The sequence below is a fragment of the Camelus bactrianus genome, chromosome 6 (genome assembly GCF_048773025.1).
Source record: "Camelus bactrianus isolate YW-2024 breed Bactrian camel chromosome 6, ASM4877302v1, whole genome shotgun sequence".
NCBI classification, from domain to species: domain Eukaryota; kingdom Metazoa; phylum Chordata; class Mammalia; order Artiodactyla; family Camelidae; genus Camelus; species Camelus bactrianus.
In genome coordinates this window covers 94,044,176-94,070,158 of record NC_133544.1, presented here as the reverse complement: position 1 = coordinate 94,070,158, position 25,983 = coordinate 94,044,176, and the positions used below count along the sequence as shown (strand labels likewise).

Genomic DNA, 25,983 nt, shown 5'->3' with positions numbered 1-25,983 from the left:
AGAATCGCAAGCCAACTGCGCATCTGGATCGGGAGCTGCTCCGCCTCCCCTGTCCGCCCGAACTTGAGGCGCGCCCCGCGCCGCGCGCCTCCGCCTCTCTCCTCCTCACCCCGCCCCGCCGCCTGGCCCCGCCCCCACGCGCCCCGGCCCGGCCCCGCCCCCGGTCCTTCCGCGCGCCCCGCCTCCCGCCCCTCCGCCCGCCTCTCGCTCGCCCCGCTCCGCCCCGAGCTCAAGTCTGTCAGCGCTCGGCGCCTGGCCGTCCCCGCCAGGCCCCTGGGCCGGCTTCCGCGGTCGCCATGACGGCGGCCGTGTTCTTCGGCTGCGCGTTCATTGCCTTCGGGCCTGCGCTCGCCCTCTACATCTTCACCATCGCCACCGAGCCGTTGCGCGTCATCTTCCTCATCATTGGGTAAGGCGGTTGCGCGGGGAAACCCAGACCAGGGCTCCCCTCCCCCGCCGGTGGTACCGGCGGTCCCCGGCGTCCCTACGGGACTGCTCGACCGCGCTGGGCTTTGGAGGGGAGAAGGTCAGGGACGGGGAGGGCGGAGACCCCGCTTCCCTGGGACTGCTCGCCCTCCTCCGAGGGTCGGCGGGAGAAGAGCGAGAGCCCCGCGACCCCAGAGTGCGGGCTCTGGGGAAGGAGCCCACACCGTGGGTCCCGGAAAACCCTGGCGCTTGACTGCCGAGCTTTTGCCTAGGGTCCGTAGATGGGCTTTAGTGAGTCACACGTTAAAGCCGAATGGAAATTTTTGTGGATAAGTTCATATATGCATCTTTTATTTTTTTGGAGAAGGGGGGTTACCTAATTTCCCTCAGATTCTGACAGGCATTTTTAATCCCAAGCGGGTTAAAAGCCATTAAGCACCTAGGGATCAGGTGCTTTAAAACATATAGGTGCCCAATCGACTGTGTCTAGCGGAGTGGGATTCAGACTACGGAATGTTTTAAAGTGTCCCAGGTGATTCAGGCGAGCAGCCAAAGGGTAGAAAAACCTGTGAAAACCCCGCAACAGCTGTAGTGCATCTTTTTGCAGGAGCTTGGTAAATACCGAACTCCCGTGGCGAATGTGGTCATAGTCCCAGCAGTCATCTGTCTGGGAGCTCTTACTGGGGCTCCCCTCGACTCTCTCCACCACTGAGTTTCACTTGGCACCAGGAGAAGCAGTCAGGCGAGGCCAGTGATTTCCACTTTTCCTGAACTTTTTCACCTCTCACAACTGTATTGAAAGTGCTGCGTCACACGTGTCGTTTTAAAAATAGAGATCTGGGCACAAATTCTGTAAAGCTTGTTATAATCATTAAAACTCACAGGAATGTTGTGAAAGCCTGGCCTGGAAAACTGACCTAGATCAGAGCCCAGGCTTCCAACCTCTGGATTTTATACCAGTCATTCTGTTAATAGAGATGTAGACATTTTCCTGGAAAAGACATTTGCACATCAATGGGCAAAGCATTAATTAGAAAGCATAGCTAATAATCAAGTTTTCAGCCAGACCGTCCTTGGCAGGTAGTCTGCAGATGTACTTACAAATAGCAGGGTCACGGGGGAAAAAAAAGTTGATTTTTAGGAAAAATCTCAAATTCCTCTTGGACTGTATGCTTTTTGTTTGTTTGTTTTTTAATGGATTGAACCCAGGATCTCATGCACGCTAAGCACGTGCTCTGCCACTGAGCTGTACCCTCCCAGACTGTTGATTTCACCAGGAAAACTGCACCATTGATTAAGAACAGTTGATTCATGAATACTTTTTTTGTTAGGAAATCTGTTCCTTCTCAAGCAGGATTTGTTTGTTTGTTTTTTTGCTTTTAAATCATTATTAATCTTGCTCACTTGTAACTTTTTTTTTCCTCCTAATGTTTAGAGCTTTCTTCTGGTTGGTGTCTCTGCTGCTTTCTTCCTTTGTTTGGTTCATGGCATCAACCATTGCTGACAACAAAGATGGACCGGTACAGAAATATCTGTTGATCTTTGGAGTGTTAGCCTCGGTCCTTATCCAAGAAATGTTCCGGTTTGCATATTACAAACTTTTAAAGTAAGTTGAATGTTTGCTTTACCTTTTTTTAAAACCATTTTTATTTGAATTATGATTTAGTAGTTTGAAACATTAATATGCCGTTGAATTTGAGGTGCCATGTTTTCCTACATAGTTTGACACCAAGGGATTGTACATTTCCAGCCTGAAAATAATTGAGTGCTTTAACTTTTGGATATTCATTTCTTCCTTCACTCATTCAAAAAAGATTTCTTGAAAATTTGCTCAATACCATGCAGTACCCAAGGTACTGGGGATACATCATGATTAAAAAACAGTCATAGAGGTAAAATTATAGTGGAAATAGAGACAGCCAATGAATGAACAACAAAATACTTACATCTTAAAAGGTAATGAGTCCCATGGAGAAAAATAAGCCGGAGAAATAGTCATTGAAACAACAAAACTGTTTCAGTTTAGAATTTACACGTGTTTCTCCTTGACACCACCAAAAGTAATTAATTCTATGGCTATTGTGCCTTCCATTATTTTGACTGTATTCGACGGAAGTGTGTTCATTTTGTGATATGTCATATGATTTCACGTACATAATAGAAAAATACATTTAAAAAGTTTTTTTTTTAAAGCATGAGTTTCCTTTGTAGGCCAGAAAGTAGGTTATCTGTAGGATCCCATGAGGATCTCACATGAAACCACCGATTTGAAACACAGCTTGACCATGGAACCATATTTTCTTTCAGGCAGTCAAGAGTTTGGCTTTGATTACGTCCTAAGGTTTAGTAGAGTGATAAATGTGCTATGTCTCTTTACTTCTGCAAATGAGGTAATTAAAGCACTTTATGAATTTCATGGATGTAACCAAGACAGAACCTCAACAACATGTCTTACAATAATAGATGATGATTTGTTCTTGCCAATAAGCCAAGCCCTTCTCTATTTTTGACTTGTTGCTTTTAGTAACATATTGAGACTTAATCATGAAGCAGTTTAAATCACAAGTAGAAAACCAGGAAGTCACTGCTTAGAAGCCAAAGTCAGATCTTAGACAGATCTTAGATCTTAGACAAGGTTTAAAAATGAAATTTCCATTAGTTCCTGGAAATATTAGAGATCAACAAACAAAAATCAAAGATAACATTTTAGTTCCCACAGGAATAAAGTATCCTTAACAGATGGGCATTCAGCTGTGGTTGAATGTTTCTGGTTTGACAGTAACTGCTCTCTGCCCTACTTCGACCATAGCCGGGTACCAGTTAAAATTAAATTTTGGAAATGTAGTAACTGTTGAATATATTAAGGTAATCAAAATCTCCCTCTTTCTGACCTTTTCTTTGCACAGACGAATGAAATCTATCACACAGTTGTCATCTTGTCTCTTTCAAGGCTATTTAAATAGTCCTCATTCACCTGACCCTCAGAAGACATGCATGTGGGTTCCAGACCTTTTTCAGTCTCTGTTTTTTGATGTCAGCGGACACACCGCTTTTTGTGGGTGCCCGGGGTTTACCTGTGCTGTAGTGCAGAGAGCAGAGCCCCTCCCACCCTTGACCAGGCACCGTTCTCCTAACAACTCAGCCTCCGCTTGCATTGGATTTTCCTGTCAGCAACATCATTGGCTCGTGTTGGTTCTGCATTTTCACATGTGATGGTTCTAATTTGAAACAAACTTAATTTCAACAGATTCTGCACACATTAGGGCAGGGGTTTAGGAACCCCTTAGGACTCGAGGTTCTAGAACCTCACTCACCTGGACTGGCTGGATGGGTACCTGCTGTTTCTCATTACCGTGTTTCTTCACCGTTTCCACCTGAAAAGCAGCCTTTTATTGGCACTAACCTAAGGTTCCAAAGGACGACAATTTGAACCTGGGTTGTCATTTTTAAGGAGGGCAGTGAGGGTGTAGGGCCACATGCAGAAGGAATTGTGGCTGTCAGTCCGTGGGTTCTCATGCCAGCAAGTTCAGAGAAGCCTCTTTGGCCTTCTGGGAAAACCAGGTTTGCTCCCCTGAAAGGACTTTAGGGGATTTGCAAGCAGATAGTAGGACAAGCCTGTATTAACAAGTGCCTTTGTTCGCCTTTACAAATGATCAGCAGCAAGCCTATGGAATATGGTACCGTATTTTCCTAGCGAACTTTAGAAATGTTGGGTGTTATATAGTTATGTGTTAAAACAAGTTTGAGAATTATGATACTTTATTCATGACCAACATTTATACAGATCCATTTAAGGTGCTCTCATAGGCTACCCTACATTCAAATATAGGAATTTGGGGCTAATCAATACTTTAATTGTCTCCACTGCCAGAGTAGGTTTTGAACTTTTAAGGTCAAAATTCTGCCTCAATCAAATTTTTGCTATCTGAATTTGGTACCAACATTAAAATGTGGAGAGCTTGCACCAGTCTTTTTACATACATGGAACTGAATAAAAAGTATTTATCATTGCAGCCTAATATAAATATATTTCATGGGTTAGGCCTTAGGAACAGTGCTCCATCTTGAATGAATGAATTGTAACTTTCAGTCTAGCAAAGACACGCACCGAGAGAAATTGGTGTGTGGCCACAGGTGATAGCCCTTTCTATGTTAATTAAAAAATTCCAAATGATGGTCCTGCACATTGCCTAAAACATGCATTAGAACTTTTTTGGCTTGTATTGAAGCTTTGGTAATTTAATTCAGTTGTCTTATAATGTTGATACCATAAATATTTGGTGACTTTAGAAAATCATTTGTAGAAACAGTGTTAAGTCATTGCTATAATTTTTTAAAAGGCATGTCTATTAAAAATTTCTAAAATAGTAGATTTACTTTATATGCATGTTTCTTGGTAATTTTCCTCTACACACACATACAAAATGAGTCAGAACACATGGGAAAGCTGGTATGATTGATCAGTAGTTTTTCAAAGTTTGTATTTTAAAAATTGAGTCTTTTTTTTTTGTTCTTGGAAACAATGACAAATGCAAAAAAGAATTTTCCATTTCAGTAAGACGGTTAAATTAAGAACACTGTCCCTTACATCATCAGTTGTGTGTTCTATCCATCAGGAATGTGGAAATTGATGGTGTTTTATGCTTTTTCACTTCCTAATGTCAGCTTTGAGAATTGTTGGTGCCACAGACCTTTCTGTAATATATTTGTGATAGCAGTACTTTGTTATACTAAATAGCAAAACCCTTTTTTTCATTACTGAGCAATTTATATAAAAAAGAAATCCTCTAGAATTTATTGATTCTATTGTACCGTTATATCTATTGATGGAGCTTATTGCTGTTATATTGATCTCTAGGCATTCATTAGCCTTTAACAACATTCATTCCTCTGACAGGTAAGTTTATTTTATTTAAGATAAAAATTGGACATTTTAGTTGCTTACTGCTCCGGAGAAGATGTCAGTCACTTAAGTTTTGACTCATGTCCTTGCTACCAAATGATGCTTCCGAATGGACAGCACTGAAGTGGCAAATTGAGTCTAGAATAGTGAAAGATCTTTTTCATTATGCTTATTACTATTCTGGTTGAATTCTGCGTTGCCTTAATTTAATGTGATCACTATTTATATTTCTGTGATGAATAGGCCCACTGTAATGAACATGCATACTTTGAAATTTAAATTAACACAATACCCAGAATATAAGTACTATGTTCTGGTTAATTTCTTAGAGTTAATCTAACTCATTTTTGTTTCAGCACTTGCTGAAAAATCATTCTAAGATGTTTGGTTCCTTCATTGCTTTAATGAATATACTTTACAGTAAATATAATTTAAGTATCCTTTGAGTCAGGATCATTGTTGCAGAGTTTCTCGCCAACAAGGGTTAGTAATAGTGACAAAAATGGAACCGACCAGCTGCACCTTGCATGCCTAACACATTTGCATGGGGACAGAGGGTTATGGTAAGTTTGCCAATTGTCCACGACAGAAGTGTGGATATGATCATTCTGAAGATCATTTCATACTGAGCAGTAGTCTAATATTTCATTCAGGTGTTCATTTATCTCCTTTTCTGACGGTCAGATTTTATTTTCCCCGATTATTTCTTCCCTGAAGCTTGATTGGGACTATGAAACAGTATTTTAGAATTAGAAGACCATATGATTAAGTATCCATGTGACAGTTCAGACCGTCAGTATTGTAGGATTTAAGACCAAGGAGAGTTGAGTGGTTATCAATCATTGGTAAAGGTGGATTCTTTGAGAATTTGTTGCCTGAACTAGACTTTGAAGAACGAGTACATTTTAGATTCTATGAAGTGGAAGCTAGAAGGGAGGGTGTCAGAATGAGTATAACTCAGGTGGAAGATACAACAAAGTACCAACAAAGTGGGATTAAAGATAAATTACTTTGGGAAGAAGAAAGTATTGTGCTTTTTTCCTTATTAAACTCAGTCCCTGATGGTTGTAATTTTTTTCTCTTTGTGAATATCAGATAAAAGGCAAAAGTTGGTTGGAAATTTTGGTTGATTTCAGTTAATTGAAAATTTGCTGGATTTAAATGGATTTTATTTAGATTTAGAGTATAACCTGATCAAAATCTGCATTAAGTATCTGGGTTTTAAAATGTCTTATGTAGTTTTCTGATAAACTACTTCAAGAAATTTTCTGTGTGGTTTTACTTAGAAAAGCCAGTGAGGGCTTGAAGAGTATAAACCCAGATGAGACAGCACCATCTATGCGATTGCTGGCTTATGGTAAGTTAGAACTGCATACTGTCGTTAAGAAAACAAAATCAGACTTGACGTTAAAGCCATTTTTATCTTTTATATCTTTGTAGATTTCAAATAGAATATTACTACTGTTTTGGCCTATTGGTGTACGTTGTTTATTTTTCTAGCTTTTCAGGGCCCATTGTTAATTTTTCTAGCTTTCCATGTAAAGGAAAGTGATTGCAGGTGACCCTTACCTGTGTATCTATTAAGTATTAACCATATTTGACAGATTTTTTTAACATGTATACACTCTAGTTAACAATTTCTAAGTGGTGTTACTTTTACCTTCTCTGGGTTGTTATCATGACTTTGGCTGTACTGGAAGAGGACTCTTCCTTTTAGTACACTTAAAGTTAATACCTCTGTATATTTTTCTTTTGGAATTATGATTTAAAGGTTGGATCCAGGTCCCTATGTTGAGTCACCCAGCCTGACCCAGGGATCACTGTTTAAAATACACTGTCACCCCCTCATGCTTAGTTCCATCAAACTTGACTCTAGACTCTGTTATTATAAATTAAAGCCACAGCTTCAGTATCGGATCCTTCTGTCTCATCTGTCGCTTCTGAACCTTTCTAATCTTTTCTTTGCTACATTTCACTGTTCATTTCCTTTCCTAACCCCTCGCCCCCGCCCCTTTTCTCTCAGTTCATCACTTAAACAAGCACTTACCTTTTCTGAGCTTTCCCCTGCTTCTCCAACAGTACATCCACCCTTTCCCCTTCGTTAAGATAGTGTTCCCTAGTTCTTGGGAATTTGACTTGAAGAGAAATCACATCACAGATAGGGTTTAACAGTGTTTTTCTTCCTCTTTAGTTTCTGGCTTGGGGTTTGGAATCATGAGTGGAGTCTTTTCCTTTGTAAATACCCTGTCTGACTCCTTGGGACCCGGCACAGTGGGCATTCATGGAGACCCTCCCCAGTTCTTCCTAAATTCAGGTATGTGTCTGGTAGCTGTGAATGTTCAGACTTCTGGTCTAAATGATAATTCTTAGTGGCGTTCCCTGGCTTAGAAATTCAAGTGAATAGAAATTTATGTTACACCTTATAAAGGCACGACACTATGAAGGCAAGGACCTAGGAAGATAAAAATTATGGTAAGAGTGTTTTAGAATTTTAGAGTGGAATTTAGCTTGCATGAAATTTATTTTTCTGTTACTGTACTGACAGTGTTACTGTGTAGTTCTGTGATTTGGCTATATATATGCTTTTTTGGTTTTCTATAAGTTTATTTTTATCTTCAGTATAAGCCCTAATCTTTAGTTTATTTGTCATCTTGGCCACTTTTGGGGTAGGAAGTATAATTTAATCTTGAAATTGAGAGAGGAAGAAATAATTTTTATTTAATGTGAGGTATTGTCCTATATCTAAAAATGTGTATTTAAAGAATAACAACCCATTTTTCATGTTCCTTAAGAACTGGGACATTAACATTAACAGGAACTTAGAGTCCCTTGTTCCTCATCACTTCTCCCTGACAGGTAACTGTTTTTGTGTTATTAAGTCCCTGGGTTAACCAGGTCTGAAAGTTAGGTTTTTAACATGTATAGATGTTTTGCTTTGAATGTATGTATCCGAAAAAAAAATTCAGTTTTCCTGCTTTTGAACATTAAAAAAAATCATATATTCTTTTAAAAAAGAAATTGAGAGGAAAAAAATAATAGATGAGTTGACCTTTTTAAACCAAAGATGTAAGTAAAAGAACCAACTCATTTCAAACTGCTTTATCATTTACCAGATAAAAATTGTTCTCATGATGCCGTGATCACACATTTGAGAGCTGGTAATATACATAATTAACATAATGTCTCCTAAATTCTATAAGAATCTTTTAAAAAATAGTTTTAAAAAAACCACTGTGTGTTTTGTCTTCACAAGTTGCATTGTTGAAATAAGTGACCCCATGCACATATTTTTTAAATTAAATTACCATTAATTTAGCATCTGTGCTGAAGTAATTTCTGTCTTCAGGGAGTTAGTCATCTTGTAGGGGGCATAAGACTAGAAAATGATTGTTTGAGTGCAGTTTAAGAGAATAATAGAAAAGATTAAGGCAGTGTGACCAAATCAAAAAACTGCTACAGTAGCTGAGAGTTACATACAGTGCATGTTGTTAGTGACCCCCAAGCCCAGCGGACACCTGCTCACCATTTCAGGTGAGCCTCCTGTCTGGATTACTGCCATGAACCCCCAAATGGCTCATCTTTCCTCAACACATTTTCCATGTGAATCCATCCTGTATGCAGCCCCCAAATGAAATCTTCCCTATACAGAAGTGTGTCACGGCCTACAGGATGAAGCCAAGTCCCTTCACATCTGGCTACAAGTTAGAGCACAGGGAAGTATGTTAATGGGTTGTTCTTATTTAGTGATGCCTCCAACGTAGCAAATTATCTTCCTTTTAAATATTCCATAATTAGAATATTTCTGACAATTTAAAAAAATGATTATAATAATGAGTATTAGGTTCTTACAACAACTGTAATATTAATAGCTGAAATATATTAGCATCCAATATAAATTAACAAAACAAACAAGAGAGGGTACAGTTACTGCTACAGTTTCCCCTGTTTTCTTAAATCAGTCTTTTGACAACTGCGCATAAGCAGTTGTCTTCCTGTTCTCGAGGGCAGTCTCCTAATGGAACTCATTTTTCTACCAGCTTCTTTCGCTAGGTGGTGCTAATTCCCTTTGGTGAGCTAGACTGTTTTCATAAGATTGGCTTAAAATGATTCTTTGGGAAGAAAGTAAAAAGTGTGCTAACTATTTTAGGATTATATTTGTAATTTCTGTAAGTTCAAGGGAAAATTTAAAGAAAATAAAATATTCTAATGTCTTTAGCTAGGTTAGGACGGCAGGCTGATCCCACTGTGAATGTGTACCTATAAAGACTGTGCCATTACTGTGTCTTGTGCTGGAGTTTATTTGTTAAAACATCAGTTTTTGGAGCATAAACTTTGAATTACACATTTAAGTAATTACTTATTACATTTAAAAACAACCCTAAATTTGTATATATTTGTTTGTCGTATATATTATTTATAACTGCTGCTATCACCATTTAAGCGTGAACTCGTTTTTAATTCTTCTGTTAAATAGTTTAACATACTCCCTTACAAATGCATAAGTAGTAATCAGAATAAAGAAAATGGGTTCTAATTAGTATATCTGTGTTAGTGTAAGATACATACTATCTGATACCTGTATTACATAGGTTTTCATGTGACAAGTAGGCATAGCTTATAAATTAAATGCATTATAAGTTAATTCTATTTGTAATTGTATAGTACGCTAGCATTAACTTTATTAGAATCATTACCATGTCTTGGTATGCTGTATAGAGGCAAAGTATGGAAATTGGAGTCTTAAGTTCAAGTGTTACCCTGGCTCATTAATTTAGTATTTTGGGCAAGTCCATTTGATCATTTAATCACTCACTCCACAAATAATTAAGTATTTTTATTCAACAGCCCAGTTAATGTCTAAACCTCCCACTCACAGTGGGGAATAAAGACAAAGAGCTAATTACAACAAAGTGTGACAGACACTGTGATGAGGAGGAGCCACGGGCACACAGAAAACAAGCTTGAACCCGCGCCGGGGTGGGGTCGTGCTTCTCCTTTGCAGTGTTCAGCGCGTTTGTGATTAAGTGGTCAGCTGTGTAGTTCTTCGTTTATGTCTCTCCCCAGCCGGATGCTAAGCCATGTGAGTGCAAGGACTGTCTGTCCTGCTCACTGCAGGATCCCCGCACCTTGTGAGGTCCTTTGTTGCTAGATGAACTCGCAAATATTTGCTGAAAAAAATGAAAGCTAGGCACGGCTTACAGAGGAAGTGCTGTTTGAGTAGAGACTTAAAGGATAAATAGTAGCTAGGCAGGCAAAGCAAGGGGGTTGTCAGGGAGAAATGTTCCAGGTGCAGAGAGGAGGTCTCTTCCTTGTAGGCCTGGAGGTAAGAAAGACATTGTTCACAGAGCAAAGGAAGTGCTGAACTTCCATCTAACCCTCAATTTCCTCATCTTTCAGGAAGGGCAAAAATAATTAGTTCAGAGTTGTAAAAAATTAAATGAAATTAGAGAGCATGTATTTAAGTGCTTTATAAACTGTGAAATGGCCTGAGGGTAGAAAATTTGGTTCTTGAAGTGAAAAACTAAATTTAGAAAGAGGCTAATTTCTCTAATTTATGTGGAACCTAGGTTTATCACTCTGAATTGCCTCCCTTTTGCTTTAGAAGAAAGATGTCTCTAACTAGTACTCAGTAAGAGGGACAGCTGATACTTTTAAGACTTTTCTCAGACCTTTTCATTTATATTATATTTTCTTGGCAGTGCTCTTATCTAGTAAGGTTTTAAACTTGTTAGCCACTAAACCTTTCAGTAGGAGACACCCGTATGGGTCCGACGACATGTGGAGCGTCAGGTTCACTTCTGAGCATTGTTAATTAACAAGATTGCTGAAGAACTCAAGTTAGTATAGAAGAACGTTGTCAGGTGAAAGATCTAGAAGCTGTGCTCTATGGAGTATGATTGAAGGAAAGAGGAACATTGAGCTTGAAGAAACGTAGAAGTAAGGAGAGTGGGGGAGGTTCCATTTTTGTCCCCATTTGGCTTTCCACTGTAATAGAGCATCCACACCCTTCCACGGCCTCACAGTGACCCGAATGTGCTTCCCTGCCTCTGACTGAGCTCAGTCTGGTGACACTAACTGGCCAAAATAATCTTGTTTTCAATTTTTGGGATCAGCCTGGCCTTCCTCAGCAAGGCCAGTTCCCTGCAGTTCCCTGGCTGGGCTGGGAGGACGTGCTGGTGGCATTTACTGACCTGCTCCTCGCCCACTTCTCACCAAGGATGCCCTTCACTCCTGGGACCGCTCGCACCAGGTCACTCTTCTGCCTCTCCACAGCACTCCTGAAGAGAATCAGAATGTTTACATCTGGGCTTCTGCACTGCAGCTTCTGGGGAAATCATTCATGTTGTAACATGTTTCATTAGTGTACTCTGAAGTTTCCCAATGTGATTCCGGGAATAGGTTTTAGCCAAATTTCCCAGAACCAGACTTTCCTTATACACATACATGTTTGGAAATCTTTATGGTTCTTTTAAGAAATTAATCAATCCTGAGGTTTATTTTAAGAGTTAGATCTATTGGATTTTATCATCTTTTCCATTATTCAAAAGTTCTTCACCAAACATTTACTTGAATATTTCAGTCTTGAGATGACATTACCTGTTTCAGATGGTAGGCTGCTTCTCCCTCTCTCGGGGAACTTTCTTCTTACACCGAGTGGAACAATGATTTGAAATACTGCTGACTTATCATTTCTGGAGGACTGAAGACAGGTGAACATTGTCTTTAAAGTGGGGTTCCTCTGCACTCTTTCTCATCTCAGATGGAAGCACTTCCATCCTTCTTGTTGCTCAGGCCAAAAACCTTGGAGTAATTCCTGATTCTTCTGTTTTTCTTGTAACTCACATCCAATCCAACTGCAAATTTCATCTCCAACTTCCAGTTACGTTTTATATATGCTTTATATATGATGTCAGGAGTAGATGGTTTGAGAGCTGGTTTGGAGCGAACATTTAAAGAAAAAGGTAAACGATGGTGCTGAAATTATTCCAGGGCAGAGGCAAACATGGAAAGGTCTGAGTTAATTTCATAAAGTCAATGAAACAGTAATACAGAGTAATAGAATCCTGGGAGCCCACACTCACTGCTTTCTGCCAGAAGGCGGGTCCCCATTAGGAAATGACACCCCACGTTCCTGTGAGCACTGCCTCAGACCCCGTGCCCCCAGTGGCAGCCCCAGCCAGTGAGTATTGGCATGGTTTGTTACGCAGCGCTTTTTTGACAATAGTTGACCTATATAGACAGTTTAAAATATTTAAAAAATTTTTTCCACATATGGAAAAAGAAGAGTTGACTTGCGCTTCTTCAAAGAGCCTTCCCGGGCTTAACAAGCAGGAGTTGGAGCAGGGTTTCCCAGCCTTGGTGCTGTTGACATTTGGGGTCAGATAATTCTTCATTGATAGTGGTAAGGGGGTGGCTTGTGTGTTACAGGGTGTTCAGCAGCGTCCCTGGCTTCTATCCGCTAGATCCCAGAAGCACCGCACCCCCCAGTTGTGGCGACCAAGAATGTCTGCAGACACTGAGAAGTGCCCTCTGGGGCAAAATCACCCCATGTGAGAATCATTGAGTTAAAAGTCAGGCTTGCCTTTGGTTTGAGAAGGAACTTTACCCCAATGACTGTTTTAATGAAGTAAGGCCCTAAACTGGAAGTATTTGAAGTGGACATTGTGGGATCTGCTTTTTCACTGCACTGGGGACTCAGTGAGGCAGCTTCTTAGGGGCCTCCCAGCACTGACTCTCCGCACTGATGGGCTAATTCAAGGAGAGAATTTCATCGTTCTCCAGCATCTCCCAGGGGGACTACAAACATAACATCATATCCTTGGCAGTCTGTTCAGCTGACCGACACCCTTCAGGAGCATTTTCTTAAGTATGAAATGATAGTTCATATCCTTATTCAGTTATATTCAGATGGCTTTCAGGACATCTCCTTTCTGATCTGGTATTAAAGGATAGTCCTACACCTTTCTTATGGCTTTGTAGTGTAAGATGATTTTCAGAATGTCCTTTTTTAATCTTGGAGAGTGTTATTTGATTTGTGATATATGTACATTTATATTACAATAAACTAGGTCCCAGAATTGTCTTACATTTTTTTTTAAAGCAAAAATTTTAAGTTAAATTTCTATTACAGAAAAGGCATTTTCAAAAACATCAGTCCTCTGGCCTGACCCCTACCCAAGCTAGGTCACTGGAGATCTCTCAAGGATCTGGAGAGTTTCTGCCACCAAGAGGGGTGGAGGAGAGTCTCTCCAGAATCTTGACACCCCAGGCCCTTCTCTTATTTGGAAAAGAAATCAGAAGCCCAGTGGTAATCACGTCCTGCCTCTGGGCAGCTGAGTCTGGGCCTTGGCTTTGGGAATTCCTCCTCTGCTGTTGCCATCACCCAGCAGCAGCCCTTGGCTCTCTCTGGTCTGGTTCTAGAGATGCTCTGAGTTGTCAGGGGAAGTCAGGTAGTAACAGTGTCCTTGCTGGCTGGATCCAGTATTAGAATCAGTTGCTATATTAGGCTGTTGTCTTTGCAAGGACAGAAAAGTAGATATCAGGAATGAGGGAGAGAGGGACAAGTGGGAAAAGAGAGATATTTATGAATCTGTGTGCTGGAGTGTTTGGGGTATGTTCAGGAAGGATTAAAGAACCAAATAGCAAGTGTAGCCTCTTAAAGATAACACTGAAACATTTTGCTTAGAAATAGATTAGGCTGAAACATTCTCTACCTAGAGATATTTGACTTAAAAGATTATTAGAAGAGGGAGTCCGTTATCACACTAGACAGCTCCAGTTTCACGAAGATGTACAATACTTGTTAGAACTGTTCACCTTTGTGATTAATATTCCAAAACATTAGGAAGCTCTTCTCACCTGGATTGTAAAAGGATATAATTTTGATATTCTTGGAATTGACTTAGAATCGTTTTTTTTTCTCCCCTACTTTTAAGAATATTCGGATAAAGCAAATTTTAGAGTAGATTCACTGAAGGACTTCTTAGAATTTTTTATTTAGGAACACAAAGTGAGAAAGATTTAGTTATTAAAAGATAGTACCCTAGAGATACTGTTAGCAAATCCTCGTATCTATTAGGAGTTAATTCCATTTGCTAGAGGGAAGTATCAAAATGATATGTATGTAGCTCTAGCTACTTGCAAGTGGCGGAACAGCTTAAAAACCCAGGTCTGAGTTTCTAGCCAATGGCAGAGGGAACAAACTGGGATAAATCCCAGTACTCTAAGTAGCACTTTGTAATAGTAAAGGCTTATGGCCGCAGAAGCCAGCCAGAAACTAGTGCCAGCTGAGTAAATCAGCAGTCAAGTAGGAAGATACAACGTTTTAATCAACGCCTGAGAGATCCCCTTTAGACACTGTGTTAATGAAACAGTAAACTGAAAAGATGGGCAGAGTTCCACGAGACTGTGCTTTGTACACTGACAGCCCCAGTGCTTGGACCACAGTGGGCACGGAGTAAATCCCCATGAGGATTAATGAAAGAGCAGAGGAAGAAAGTAAATAAATGTAAGAATAATATAATGTCAGAGGGAAAAATAATCTACAAGAGTGAAGAAGAGTGCATTTTAAAACACAGGAAACTGGATGATTGGACAGGTGTGGTCACTGCTTGCTGCTTTGCCTCACTTTCCCACCTGTTAGTACAACTCACTGAAGGTCCTGGCTTATTCATCTTTGAATCTGGGCACATAGTAGTTATCGTTTATTGAAAAGCTAGGGTTTGCAAAGCACTGTTCTTCCCTGCACATTATTCATCCCTGGGATGTGATTCACATTTCAGAAATAAAAGAAACAGAAGCTCAGAGAGGTTAAATCGCTTGCTCAAAGCCACACTGTGTGACTCTAGTTCTTACACGCCTCATCTTCAGACCAGACTCTAGGTGCTCAGTCAGTGTGTATGCAGTGTTTAAAAAAAGAAGAGTAGGTATCAGAATGAATTCACCAAGGAATGGCATTGAGCTTAAATAAAAGTAAGATTTGGATTTGGTGAAATGGGCAGCGTTGGTGATGAGAGATAGAGTATTAAGGCAAAAGGGACAATCAGTTTAAAAAAAGTAAAAACACAAAGACATAGACAGAGTATAAGAGTTCTGGTTTTCTGCCACAGAGGATATATTTAAAGATTAATAAAGGATAGTAATTTGGGTCTAGCTTGCAGAGGGCCTTGGATGCTAACCTGAGATGCTTGGATTTTGCTTTGGAGACAGGATCAATTCATCAAAGATATTTTTTTTAGCAAGAAAGAACCTTGCAAACAGAAATATTGACCTAGAATTTGGAAGAAAGTTCAGGACTAATGATATCTTGAGCATACTTACCTGAAACTCAGAGAGTAATACTTTTTTGGTTGAGAATGAACGGAAGAGTCTGTAAGTAAGAGCATTTTCCAAGTAGCTGAACTGTAGGACTTGATCATAGAAGGATGATTGGCTGGTTTCAGTATTCATGGTAACACATGCAAATACTGCTATCAAACAAAAAATAATGCAGGAGGCTGCAAATAAGAAAAGAGTTTACTTGGGGTCTTAAGAATTACAATTCGGGAGACACAGATTCGGTAACCTCAAAAGAGTGTTCCAAGGAAGAGAAAGAGTCGGGGGCTTATAAAGACAAAAAGCCACGAGGTTGTTAAAAGTTGCCTGATGAGAATTATGATTGACACTGACACGTCAGAAAATATTTGTCACACATTGATTTAGGGTAGGGGCCTGATGAGTGCATAGACTGTCATGAGTTATTTTAAGGCAAGGCTTCGATAAATATCTTGAGTTTCTGGCAGGTATCCTGGATGACTAAATCAGGTCAAAGGTCAGATGCCATCCCGGCTGAGATATGCCTAAGTAGCACTTCCTTCATGGCCTCCTGGCTCCAGTTTTGAGAGCTCCCTTAGCAATACCGACTCGATTTCAATTTTCATTTCACGTAGCTGACAAATAGATGACATGTTTATGGTGTCATTGCTTTCTCTTGGCATTTGATTGACATATGGGCTTTAGAAAAACCTTAGAATGTGAGTGTTTGTGTCTATGTAGTTTACAATTTCTACTCTGGTTTTTCCTGACATAGTACTAACTGATGGGTGTTTTCAAGTCAGCTCATCTCTACACCATCACATAAGCAGGCACCTATCTTTGGGGTAACTTTTCTTTCCAGGGTCATCACTGGGGTTAACGTACATCATTTTAGTTTAGTCTACCATAGTCCTGAAGTTTTTTTTTTTTTTTAAAACATCCCTTTTGTACTTTATTTATGCTATCACTAGATACAATGACTTGCTTTCCTCCATCACAAGTTGTCTTTTTAATAGTTTGCTTTTGGCTTTGTATAACTGAAGTAATGGACATTTTCCCCACAATATGCTTTCCCCCCACTCAACATTATATTCTTGAGATCATTTATATTGTAGATCACATATTATTCCATTGTGTGAATACACTGCAATTTACCCATTCTGGTAATGATGGGCATTTTTTGTTATTATGAACAGTGCTGATCCACATACATACATATATATATCTTCTCATGCAAATAGACGAGGGTTTCTCTAGAGCAGTGGTTCTCAAACTTGATCGTGCATCAGAATCACTTGGAGGGCTGTTTAAAAACAGATTGCTGGGCTTATTTTGTCAGATTCAGGAGGCCTGGAGTGGGTCCCCATTTCTAAAAAGTTGCCAGTGATCTGTTAATTCGAAAACCAACTGCTTCAGTGTACAATCAGCCTTCCATATCCGTGGGTTTAGTATCCACAGATTCAACCAACCATGGATCAAAAATACTAAGGAAAAGATAATCCCAGAAAGTTCCAAAAAACAAAACTTGTATTTGCCTGGCTCCAGCAACTTACTTACATAGAATTTACATTGCATTTATAACTATTTATACATTTACATTATATGAAGTATTATAAGTAACCTTGAGGTGATTTAAAGTATTCAGTGGAGGCTGTGCTAGGTTATATGCAAGTATTATGCCGTTTTATGTAACAGACTTGAGCATCTGCAGATTTTGGTATCTGTGGAGGCTCCTGGAACTAATCCTCCAAGGATACCAAGGAACAGCTGTATGGATCTAGCTGCAGGATTGCTGGAGTGAAATAGAGAATGCAAATATTCACCTTCACTAGGTAATCCTAGATTGCTCGCCTGCCCGCAGTGTGAAAGACAACTGTCAGGCTTGCATTTTTGCCAGGCTATGGGTGTTAATGGTATCTTATTATGTGGCCTGAAAAGGAAATCTGTATGCCTTTTTTTTTTTTTTTTAAATATGAGAACTTTCAGAATATGTAAAACTTGCCCATTTTAAGTAAAGAATGTGATCCAGGACACAGGACACACATACACAGAGTATTCCGTAGAGAAACCTGTGTGTGCTGATTCAGTTCAGTTTCAGTCCCTTAAGAAGAATCTTAGATAATTATTGAAATTTCTTACATTTTTTTCTTCCACTGGCCTTAAAAAGAAATCCAAGGAGGAATTCCACTGTAGTGAGAAGACTTGTTTAAATCAAACATGCTCCTTTTAATTGAGAAATGTTTCTCCTAATTAGTGCAGAAGGCTAACTGGGAAAAGCTGATTAGATACCACAGTAGTTTTATTGCATTCCTCAGAGAAACTCCTTGGACGCCAGATCCAAGCTGACTTTTTGGTTCCACAGTTCACATTCTAGATGAGCAGTTACTGCAGAGTTGACCCCGTCATTTAGAAATGTTGCTTTCAAGTTACCATTCAAGCAAATATGCGTCAGGGTCCTGCGTGTCAGGTGGTGGCTGAGCTCTCACCGACGTGTGGAGCACCCAAGAGCCTGCGTCCCAGGACTCGGGGTTCACTGGGGTTTGGCGTCTGTTGTCTGTGTCCCTGGGTGCTGATGGCTGCCTGTCTTTCAGCTTTCATGACGCTGGTGATCATACTGCTGCACGTGTTCTGGGGCATTGTGTTTTTTGATGGCTGTGAGAAGAAAAAGTGGTACTCCCTTCTCGTGGTTTTTCTGACCCACCTGCTGGTGTCAGCCCTGGTGAGTATTGCCGCTGTGCTCAGACTGTGTTTTGGAGCTCAAGTCTGCATATCTAAAGTGGTAGATTCCACTCTAAATGAGATATGTGTTCCTGGGAAAATGAGGAAATTCAAAACAGTCATTGAAGAGAATGAATAAGTTATCAATAGATAAATCACCTAGGTCTTACCATAGAAAGACAACTATTAATTTGTTGGTTGATCTCACACAAGTTTTTTTTTTTTTTTTTTTTTTGGTATATGTCTTCTAATGGGTATGGTCAAACCTGAGGTAGTCTTACATTATATTTTGCTTATGTTGTGTAATATGTCTTAGGCAATTTCTGTGTCATTATAAATCCTTATAATATTTAAATTTTAATGACTTTATATCATTACATAAAAATTATATTACAGTTTGCTTAACAAGTGATTGGTCACTTGTTTTTCTACTTTTCGCATTTCATGTATTTTCTAAGCACTATTTAATGTTTTGGTCTGACTTTAATTGTAACTAGTCCTGTATTTACATCAGAACTATCCCTGCCACTGCCTAGTGCAGACCTCTGTCATTTCTCACCTTTCGTATGAAAAGTCTCCTTCTGAGGTGTCCTGCCTCATATTTCCCTCCTCTCCATCCATTTAGAGTTTATATCAGGTTTTCTTATACTGGGTTCTTGTCCTCTGATGCATCTAAAATACAATCTTGTTGCCTTCACTACCTAAAATCTTTTGGTGGTACAGGATACCAAAGTTACCCTTAGTATGAGGTCAACTATATAAAGCCAGATCTTCATGGAAGAAAGACTGGAGAGAGAATGCATTAAAATATTAACAGCATTTATCTCTCGGTAGATTCTTTTATTCTTCATAGTTTTTGGCACGTTCCAAATTTCCTACTACGTGCGCTTTTATAATAAGAAAGGAAGTTACAAGAAAAAGCACATGTCCTTCTTAGGGATCCAGTTGACTACTCATTCATTCGGCAAGTATTGAGTGCCTTCTAAGTTCCAGGCACTGTTCCAGGTGAGCAAGACAATTTGGTGAACAAAACAAAGATCCCTGCTTTTACAATCTAGTGGAGAGAGAAAGGCAATAAGCAATAGACATAATAAATAAAAAACTGTGTAGTATGTTAGAAATTGATAGGTGCTGTGGGAAAACAGGAGAAGTAGAGCAGGTTAAGGGGGATCCAGAGTGTGGGGGCTGGGGATGTTGAGTTTTTGAACTAGGTAGTCAAAGTAGGCTTTATTGTGAGGGTGACATTTGAGCAATGAACTGAAGTAAAGTTGGTCATGTGGCTGTCTGGGGAAAGAGCATCATGGACTAATCAGCCAGTGGCAAATTCCTAAGACTAGAGAACATGCTTGGCATGTTTACGGAAGCAAGGGTGGCCAGAATAGAGTGCGCAGGGGAAGCTAGTAGGAGATGCTGTCACACATTTGAAGTTGGAGAGGGCAGTAGAGATTGGGGGTGAGAACCACGTCTAGATAATGCAGGACTTGGGCTTTTAACTCTTCAAGAAATGGGAGTTACTGTAAGGTATCAGCCCTGGTGAGTAGAGGGAAGTGATTTGAATCCTGTTTTAAAGGGATCGCTTTGCCGTGTTCAGAGTAGACTGTAAAAGGGGAAGAGATTACAGTCATCAAGAGAAGGATGGTGACAACTCAGGTGAGACAGCAGTGGAGGTAATGAGAAATGATCAGATTCAGGACTTATTTTTGAAAGAGCCAATGGTTTTTCCTGATGGACTGGATAAGGCATGAGAGAGAAAGAAGAGGAGCCAAGGGTGTCTCCAAAGTTCTTGGCCTGGACAGCTAGACGGATGGACTTGTCATCAGCTGGGATGGGCAGGCCTGTGAGGGAGATCAGGAGTTCTCTCTGGGCACAGTACCTTGCAGGGCCTACTGCGCATCCAAGTGGGGATGTCAGTTAGGCGGCTGGATGAGAAAGTCTGGAGTTAGGGAGAGAAATCCAGGCTAGAAAAGATGATTACAAAGAGTAAGTATAAGCAGACAAGAGAAGAGGCCCGAGGACTAAGCCCTGGGACATTCCAACCTTGAGGCTGGGGAAAGAGGAGGAGACTGTGAAGGAGCAGCTGAGTGAAGTGGGGCGGAAACCAGGAGCCAGGTGTCCTGAAGCCCAGTGCTCCGGGGGGAAAGAGTGGTCAGCTGTAGCAGACGCCGGTGGAATAAACTTCCAGACTTTTTAGACTTTAGCCTATTACTGATCTTACTGGTGAGATCACAAAGGAGCTCCCTTTCCCCACATCGGATGGACATTTTTCTTTTTTCATCTCCGCAGCCTGTAGAAAGAGTTGGCCACCCCTCTTTGAAACATTTCCTCTTCTGACTTGTGCATCAAGCCGTCCTGGTTCCCTCTTCTCTCACTGTTTCCTCTTCTCAGACCTCTTTGCTGACTCTTTTTCAATTAGAGTCAAACCAGTGGGGTGGTGTTGACAGTTTTAATTTGCTCCTTGATGCTAAACAGGATAGTTTATAAATGTCCTCAGAGCTTGGGCTCTACCCCTCTTTTCCCTTCTCTTTCCAGTAGCGCCCTGGGTAATCACACTCATAGCCATGGCTTTAATGCCGTTTATGGACTGTGCTTCCATGCTCGTATCTTACTGCTTACCTGACATCTACTTTTTGAAATCTCACAGGCGTGTTATTCTTAGCATTTCCTCTTTAGACGCAAATCTCGCCCATCACTCCAAGCTTACTCTTTCCCCATGGTGAGATAGCATCACCATTTACCTAAGGCCAGAAACATGGAAGTCATTCTTGACCTTCCCTTTCTCCACATTCCATCCATCAGCAAGTCCTCTCAGTTCACATCATCCACTCTCTCCACCTCTCCCACCACCACCCTGGTCTAAGTCACCATCCTGTACTCTCCTGTTCGAGTGCAAAATCATCCTAACTAGCCTCTCTGCTTTCACCAGATCCTCCTTTAATCCATTCTCTGCAGTTTTAAAAATCTAAAATCATTCAGCTCCCTGACCTAAAACACCCTTCTGTGACCTTCCATTGCACTGGGGATAAAACCCACTCTCCCTGCCAACGTGCTACTAGTCCCAACGTGCTGGCCCCTGCCTTCCTCTCTTGTCTCATCTCTGGTGCTTCCTCTCCATCTAGATACATTGTTAATATGGACGCTCAGGCTCTCAGCTGCACTGAACTCCTTGCCCACCATTGGTTCCCTCCCTCAGTCTACACAGGCTGGCTCACTCCTCCTGCATGTCTCAGTTTCAGTGAACTTTCCTTGACCACCCTAAGTGGATCATGTTGTTCTTACCTATGCTGGCACCATCTCAGTTACAGTTATTCTGTCCTAGCATTCATCACAATTTGTAACTATTTATTTGTTGCTTCATTCATTACCTGTCTCCCTTACTAGCGTGTAAGCTCCTTTAGCACGTTGATCAGCTCTGCGGATCAGGTGTCCCTGGGGAAACCCAACTGTCACCCAGATTTGGATGACATGACGATCAGCGCATTAGGATAGGCACTGTGGTCTGCACTGGTACCTCTTGGCATCTCGCCAGTGTTTTTTAAATGAACTTTTGGAACCCACAGCAATTGAAAAAGGGATGCCCTTTCCTCACGCTCCCTTGAATACTAAGGATTTATACTGAAGTATCTTGTCTCACTTGTTTTACAAATTCTAAGAGCCAGTTAACAGAGAAATGCTATAAACTGGGCCCAGGTTATGTAGCATGTGTCTTCTGTTGGGTATTTCATTAGGTCTGGCTTTTGATTACCTTCTAGAGTTGCCATTTGAACATAGCAAAGCAGAGATCTCCGGGCTAGTGTCTGTTGACGAGGTTAGTCGTCTGTCTGTGGGTCCTGGCGCTCTTCAACACATGTTTCGTGAAGCACACCTCAGCTATTGAAAGTGTTTCCTATTTTCCCTAATCTTTAGTTATTCCACATGTTTAATAAGCTTGCTGTTACTACTCGAGCTGACTTACTTTCCCTCTGCAGACCTTCATAAGTCCACATCATGGCTTAAACCTGGTGTCAGCGTACATCATCATGGTGCTCACGGGCACTTGGGCGTTCTTTGTTTCTGGAGGCAGCTGCCGAAGCCTGAAGCTCTGCTTGCTTTGCCAGGACAAGGACTTCCTCCTTTTCAACCAGCGCTCCAGATAACCTCCGAGGACCAGCCCTTCACAAACAGTAAGCTGCGTCTTTAGAGGAAGCACAACTGTGCCTTTTTCTAAAAATCCCTTTTCCTGGTGAAATTTAGAAAAGACAAATACGATGTGGCTTTCATGCAGTGGCTTTCTGAAAGGGATGCACGAGTGGTGTGCAGCTGGCTGAATTTAAGAATCACCTGGGGAGACGGAAGGTAAACTGATTTCTGGGCTCCACCCTCCAGATTTAATTGTCTGGACATATGGTAATTTTTTTAAAGCTTCTTAGATGACTCCGATGTGCAGCCAAGTTGAGAACCATCGGTGTCCAAATAGGAACTTCCTGAGAATACCATAAGTAAGAAAGAACGGTATGTTTAGCCGTCTCCTCACTCAGCTTGTGTTGAGCAAGTAAATATTTGAATGTCAAATCCTAGTTAGCGTTTGTCTTTTTCAGTTCTGAAGTCTCCCGATGCTAAAGGGCTGTCATCTCTGTGAGCTGTTCTCACGTACTCCGCCAGTGCTGTGTTTTATGAGAGCACGGCGGGCTGTGCTTCTAACTACAGTAATAAGTTGCACTGACTTACTGTGGTATTTCAGCCAAAGTCAGCTACTGCTTATTAAACTACATTTTTCTGTAGTTTTTCCATTCTTGATTTTGCTTTTTGGAGGCATTACATTGTTTTTGAGCATAGATTTGAGCATAAACAATTATTTCCTGACTTCCTGGGAAGATATTATAAAACCAAGAATTTTTGTGCATCTTCTGTTAGTCTTTCCTGGGTTTAAAGCTTCTCATGGGCTCTGCCCCAAGGCGGTGTTTACCAGCTGAGTTCCAGCTGCCAGACCAGTTGGGCTGAAGCCCATTGTTCTATCGCTGAGCGGCTCTGCAGGTTGCTGAGTGGTGCGCCCTGGGACCGGCTTCGCTGGAGCCGGCACAAGTTTACTAAAAGCAGGAGGAAAACGAGCCAGGGTGGGGTTGACACTTCCAGTTAGCTCCTGGAATACTAACTAGCACTTCCCCCCAAAATGGTATAATGGAAAATTGGAAATGTGTCTTAAATTGCCAAATTCATGCTTTTACATAATCCGTATAATCTTTAGACGTAGTAAATGTCTCTGGGTTTTGGCCATAGCATTCCCTCTACAGGAGTATCTAAGGTGTTTGTTCAGCTTCCGATCAACCCTTTTGGTTCCCTTCATAAAGAAGAATTGTGCCTTTACTGACTAGAAATTGTTCTCAGTTGGTGGTTTAGTTAGTGGTTTTTAGGGAGCTGGTGGTGTGAAATGGAAATTGCCTACACATTAAAGTGAGAACCTCAGTGAATCCCATATGTACAGCAGAACAGCCAAAAGAAACAGAAGCAGCGGTGAGGGGGCTCACCAGTGGCTGGACAGATGGAAGCGTTTGACAGGACTGTGGTGGGAAGCGTAATGGGCACGTTGCAAATGGAAACGCGGCCAGTCTTTTGGGCTAGCCACATGTCATTCCAGGGACCAGAACCTTCCATGTGAACTAGACCTTTATGAATGAAATCCCCTCTCATGTTTAAATTATTAGAATTTTTCAATTTAGGGGTTTAAGAAGGGTTTCTAGCAAGGCTGTAACAGTCCCATAAGCAAGGCTGTAAACAGCTCCGTAAACAATTATAGTTACTCCCCTAAAGTTTACTTTAGCACTAACAGTAATGCTTCCATTGGGGTCTGCGATTTTCCACCTTTATACAAGATTTTCTTTAGACTAGATGAGTCGTAGGTAGAGTCAAGGACATAGCAACTGAATAGTGAAATTGTGCAGAGTTGAGGGGGACAAGATACCCATTGAACTGGTCCTTGTTCCTTTTGGAGCATGGTGTTCTTTGATGCACAGGATAAGAAAAGTAGAGTTGGTTATTACTGTTGACTTACACATCTCTTAAATGGATAGTCTCATGAAATAGCTGCTGATCTGTACAGTGTAGAAAAATCTGAGAATATTAATATTACTCATACTTGAGCTCAGAGGATGTCCTTGGAGCATTAGTTTAATATTAAGTAAAGAACCCGGGATATTGTGAAATCTCATTTATGAAAACATCTCGGGCAAGAAGAAAACTTTCTTGGATGGTGAGACTGTTATCTGAGTTCAGGAAATTATTTAATAATCCTTGACTACCCAGAAATAAAGGAGCTTTGTATCCTTACTTGTGAGCATTGCCGTAGTCAGCTTAAGCACTATTGTTGCCAGTAGCCTTGCTTTGCCTGGTGCCAAGGAAGCCCAGCAGGAGAATAGTCTTCCTCTGTCGCTGTGTATATATTGAGATGTGCTTTTTTTTTTTAATTTTTATATTTTGCATTTGTTATCTATAATGAGCTTTCTGAGCCGTGATAGCATTTGGAGGGGAGGCGGTGGTGGTAATCTTGTGTGTTCTCCACAAAGGGCCTTCTCAGTTTGGAGGGAATATGGCTGTATTCCAAATTAACCCTGGAACGTGGAGATTGTTGCAGCACTTGACTATCTTGCCATGTGAATAATAGAGACTGATTTTGGCTCTCTAATAAACTTGTATTTATTTTTGACTCATTTGAGTTGGTAGTTGTAACTGGAGTTCTGTTACCTGGATCCTGGCCTACCTGACTGGCAGCTTTGTAGTAACAGCCTCTGAGCATCTTAGTGAAAGCACGACTGAAAGGAATAAATGGTATCTGTAGACTGAACAGAAAGTGACTTTTGTTCCCAATGTTAATATTTTTCTTCTCCAGCACATTCAGTGTTTGCTGAGAGTGACAGCTAACACATCAAAAATGCTAGGCGACCTTATCCGTAGAGTTGGTGCAGCATAAGCAGTCGTGGCAGAAGCGCCCTCCTACCTGGTACTCTCGCCTCAAACTAGCCCCGAGCCAGGGACTGGTGGTCAGAGTGGGCCTGAGGGCTCCAGGGACACCAGGCTGGCAGCCCGCCTTGGGCTTCGGCAGCCTGCTTCCTGGCAAGAGCTCCTTGTGAGTGCTAGCTTTTTGTTGGCTGCATCCTGGGCCCCAGCATTCCTAACTCCAGGTAGACAAAGTAGATGTCACAACAAAATGATTTTAAAGTTCTTTGCTTAGGCACTTTGTTTATGATTGCAATGTTTACATTTCTCATTTAATGAAAGGCTTTACTTCATTCCATTAAATTTTAGTGTTCAGAGGCATGGGCACTGTCTCTCTGCACCGTATGAATCATTTTATTTGAGTTACACTGTTATGTCTTATATGTTTGCAATGTCAGACTTTGCATTCAATACTCAATGCAATAGACTCTTCCCAGACCTGTGTTTTTCAGCGAACAATAAAAAGATTGTTTGTCACTACTTGTTTCTCATGTTTCCTCTTGTTTGGAATAGCGTATCCTTCAGTATCCTTCTCCGGGTTTGTGTTAACTGTGTTAATTGGGTGAAATATCTTCAGGAACCAAGGACTCTTTGGTCCAACTGGTAAGGTAACGGAAAAAGTGCACGCTCCTCAGGTAACAGCCCAGATTCATGTACATTTTCTTTGGTGCCTCCAC

General features: G+C 40.9%; 1 protein-coding gene across 3 annotated transcripts in view; it reads left to right on the top strand.

Annotated features, from left to right (window-relative positions):
• The first annotated feature begins 208 nt into the window (after nt 1–208).
• Nucleotides 209–25,983, top strand: part of APH1B (aph-1 homolog B, gamma-secretase subunit) — a 60,545-nt gene continuing 34,770 nt past the window's right edge. For 2 of the 3 annotated variants that reach the window (XM_045523002.2, XM_045523001.2), the window contains exons 1-6: nt 209–409; nt 1,862–2,032; nt 6,616–6,686; nt 7,521–7,643; nt 18,214–18,341; nt 22,306–22,500. In XM_045523002.2, coding sequence (XP_045378958.1) covers nt 297–409; nt 1,862–2,032; nt 6,616–6,686; nt 7,521–7,643; nt 18,214–18,341; nt 22,306–22,473 — 774 coding nt within the window. In that variant the 5' untranslated portion in view covers nt 209–296 and the 3' untranslated portion in view covers nt 22,474–22,500. Of the gene's footprint in view, nt 410–1,861; nt 2,033–6,615; nt 6,687–7,520; nt 7,644–18,213; nt 18,342–22,305; nt 25,787–25,983 lie in introns of those variants that run through there. The other variant, XM_010963469.3, reaches the window with a different exon arrangement.